Below are 3,205 nucleotides of genomic sequence, written 5' to 3' on the forward strand. Positions count from 1 at the left end.
TATATATATATATATATATATATATATATATATATATATATATATATAGTCTTTACCGATATATACCATATACAACGACATTCCACTGCCAATGCACGTGCATTTCAGAACCAGCTTGTTGAGTTACGGATCTGTATCATTTCTGATGAGCGCTAGTTAATCATCTAGACAATTTTATCTTAATTAATTACCTAATAAGACGAGTTAATTAACTAACAGTACGTACAAACATCTACAAATATAACGAAGCTGCACATCTTGCTAGTGCCACCTGGTGGCATCAAAACAAGTTCCTAATTGTGACACTAGAGGGCGCGCGTCGTGGACCTACTCACCGGACCATCGTTGGACGTCATCTTCAGACGAACGTCCTCAAAGTCCATCGGGTCCCCGACGTAAATCGTCACCTTCTGCAAACACGATAAAACGAAACACTTTCTGTAAACACACAGCTAATGTCAATAATACTGATGAGGCTTATATTGGTTTAGCGTGGAACAAGAATTTAATACGTGTAAAAATGTGTTGCTCACCTTAAAATATTTTGGAATATATGGAGACTTGTTCGGTAGGACGTCATCCATGCCTACAAAACAGCAAGGTACAGGTTATGAACTACGAGCTCTTGTCACCTGCTGCCACCTGGTGACATGCACAACAACCTTATTCAGCTCGACTAAAGCAGCTGAGAAATTGAAATCGAATTTTATCGAAACCCGTTGACAAGTCAATATGTTTGGATCTACCTTGCAATTAAATTAGTCGTGAGGCTCAAATTGATCGCGAATAAGAGATTTCATGAACGTTTGATGACGCGGTAAGACCGGCAGTTCAAGTTGTGTATTGTGACTTCATAGTTGTGATTATTAGTTATGTTAGTATTTGTGAGCTTTGTAGTTACCTGTGATCCATATTGGAATGACTATGGGCGACACCTTGCACTCGGATATTAATCTTCCAACACCTGCAGAAAAATAACGCGCCGTATATATATATTAGCTTTTCACGGGACGAAACACTGTAACGAACAGTGGTTTCGGTCGAAAGTCGTGTCAGAGAAAGCATTACTGCGACCTTGCATCATGATCTGTATCACGATTGGCTGACTGAATATAGCGGGATTAGATGTATCGGAGCATCGCAATGCAGTGTCGTCGAATTCTCAAACCTTACCCCATTTAAGACGCATCACTTCTTTAGTCAAGTTCACTTTTCCTGAGGAAAAAAAGAAAAGGCAAACTGTCATAATGATGGTAATGTCAGAAAACTTATCTCATTTATCGATTGCTTTATTTATTCCTGATCTTTTATGCAGTAGATGACTGTAACCTCATAACCTCAATGAGATTAATCTTCAAAGCCTAATGGACTGTATCAACATTGGAGAAGAACAGAGTTGAATTTGATCAAACTGATAGATCCACACATTGCATATTGCTGCATATTGCAGTAAAAAATATATCTCAATTTTACAATTAATTATAGGCCGTACTCCAGCAAGATTTTCTAGACTTCAAACTGTCTCATTTATCAACAACTTCGCACTGGCTCGTATCTTTTTTTGCCCAGTAGATGGCACTACTCGACTAGACTTGGATGCGGGGCTATCCATGGCTCACCCTCGGGAAACATGTGAGCCCATCTTCCTTCGTTCAGCTTCTCTAACATGAAGTCGACGCCGCGCTGATACACACCGTCCCCTCTCACGATCGGCACGCTCTTACCTGCACAGTAACCCATTCGCCTGCCGTAAACACCTAGGTTCTAAGAAATCTAAGTACTCAACATCCAAGACTACTAGATATATTTATAGACCCATGCACCGATATTTCACGTCATGAACAGATTTTTATTAAATTTAGTATCGATCTGTATTTTCCCCCTGTCATAGTATGAATGACAATAGTAAACTGTTTCCACAGAGAAGCAACAAGAAGATATGCCTATATTTCCCTGTGACAACGGGTTTTCCTAAATGGAGCATTGATCATTATTTTTCTCTTCATTGTGATGCGAACGCCGGCATTTTCCACAGAGAAGTCATAACGAGATTATAGTTTCACAGAGGTGGTTTTCGCTGCGAAGAAAGCAATTTTCGCCATGCGCTGACCGAGAGAAACAAGAAGAGCTGCATGCGAGATTCAGGACGAAGAACGTAATTTTCACTGCGCACTGACCGAGAGAGAACAAGAGCCTGTGTCTGTACTTGTCGAAGCATATCTCTGCTGCGGACGCCGACCAGCGCATCAGTTCTGTGTTGACGTAGTGCCTCATCCGCAGCATCCCTGCACGAAAACCAAGCCCAGTTCAGCTACATATTTCTTTCCCAAATATATGCACAACAAACGTAGATACGTTTCAGCATGATAGTGTACTACAGTGAGAACACAACCTGCAATGTACAAGCTGAGACGCAACTATATATACATATACATATTGGTACAGGGTCTATACTGATTCTTACAGCCCGTCGTATTGCAGTGGATATGACGGGTTGTTAAGGCAGCCACCACATGCCAGCTCTTCAGGGGCGTGTACGGGGGGGGTCCGGAGCTCGCGCAGAAAACCCATCTAAGGGGGTCTAATTTCAAAAAATTTCTGGGGGAGGGCCCGCCAGACCCCCCCTTCGCGTGCTCGCAAGTTGGGGTTATGGTTAGACCCCCCCTGGTACAAATCCTGTACACGCCCCTGCTCTTAGCCTCTTACCCCATAGCAATGGCTCATCGAAGCATGAGATGTGGTTAGCAACGGTGATGAGGGGTCTGTGTTTCGGTCTCTTCTCGAGTGCATCGTACAAGACGTCCCTATTGAAGATTGCCGCACGATTTAACCATTCTGTAATGGCCATGTAAACAAAGTGTCACATACGACTCTTCCGCATTCTACCATTATCATCGTATACATAGACACATATATGACACTACTTTGATCAATACCCGGGTATGCGAGCAGTGACTTCATACAAATGACTACTATGGCTCCTAGAAGCTTAGATCAAAGATCAATAATTAAAGTTATAACAGATGGTGTAGCAAATGCCAAATGTAGAAAGTTCAATTTGCATGATTGTATAATTATGCGATGTAACTATTAAGAATTTATAATGTCAAAATAAAAATACAATACAAAATAAGTAGTAACCAAATAAATAAGGCCGTGGCTACGCGACCGGTTCCGGACGAGGAGCCGCTAGGCTACGCGTCCG

At 41.9% G+C, this 3,205-nt stretch overlaps 1 protein-coding gene across 1 annotated transcript in view; it reads right to left on the reverse strand.

The window, feature by feature from the left end:
* Nucleotides 1-2,848, reverse strand: part of LOC106818052 (tafazzin-like) — a 6,365-nt gene extending 3,517 nt beyond the window's left edge. Inside the window, exons 1-7 of the mRNA XM_014822772.1 lie at nt 2,707-2,848; nt 2,178-2,285; nt 1,620-1,724; nt 1,174-1,215; nt 902-964; nt 534-586; nt 336-410 (exon numbers count right to left, since the gene is read on the reverse strand). Coding sequence (XP_014678258.1) covers nt 336-410; nt 534-586; nt 902-964; nt 1,174-1,215; nt 1,620-1,724; nt 2,178-2,285; nt 2,707-2,848 — 588 coding nt within the window. The remainder of the gene's footprint in view (nt 1-335; nt 411-533; nt 587-901; nt 965-1,173; nt 1,216-1,619; nt 1,725-2,177; nt 2,286-2,706) is intronic.
* Between the last annotated feature and the right edge of the window lie 357 nt (nt 2,849-3,205).

The sequence above is a fragment of the Priapulus caudatus genome, unplaced genomic scaffold, assembly GCF_000485595.1.
Source record: "Priapulus caudatus unplaced genomic scaffold, Priapulus_caudatus-5.0.1 Scaffold1999, whole genome shotgun sequence".
NCBI lineage: Eukaryota > Metazoa > Priapulida > Priapulimorpha > Priapulimorphida > Priapulidae > Priapulus > Priapulus caudatus.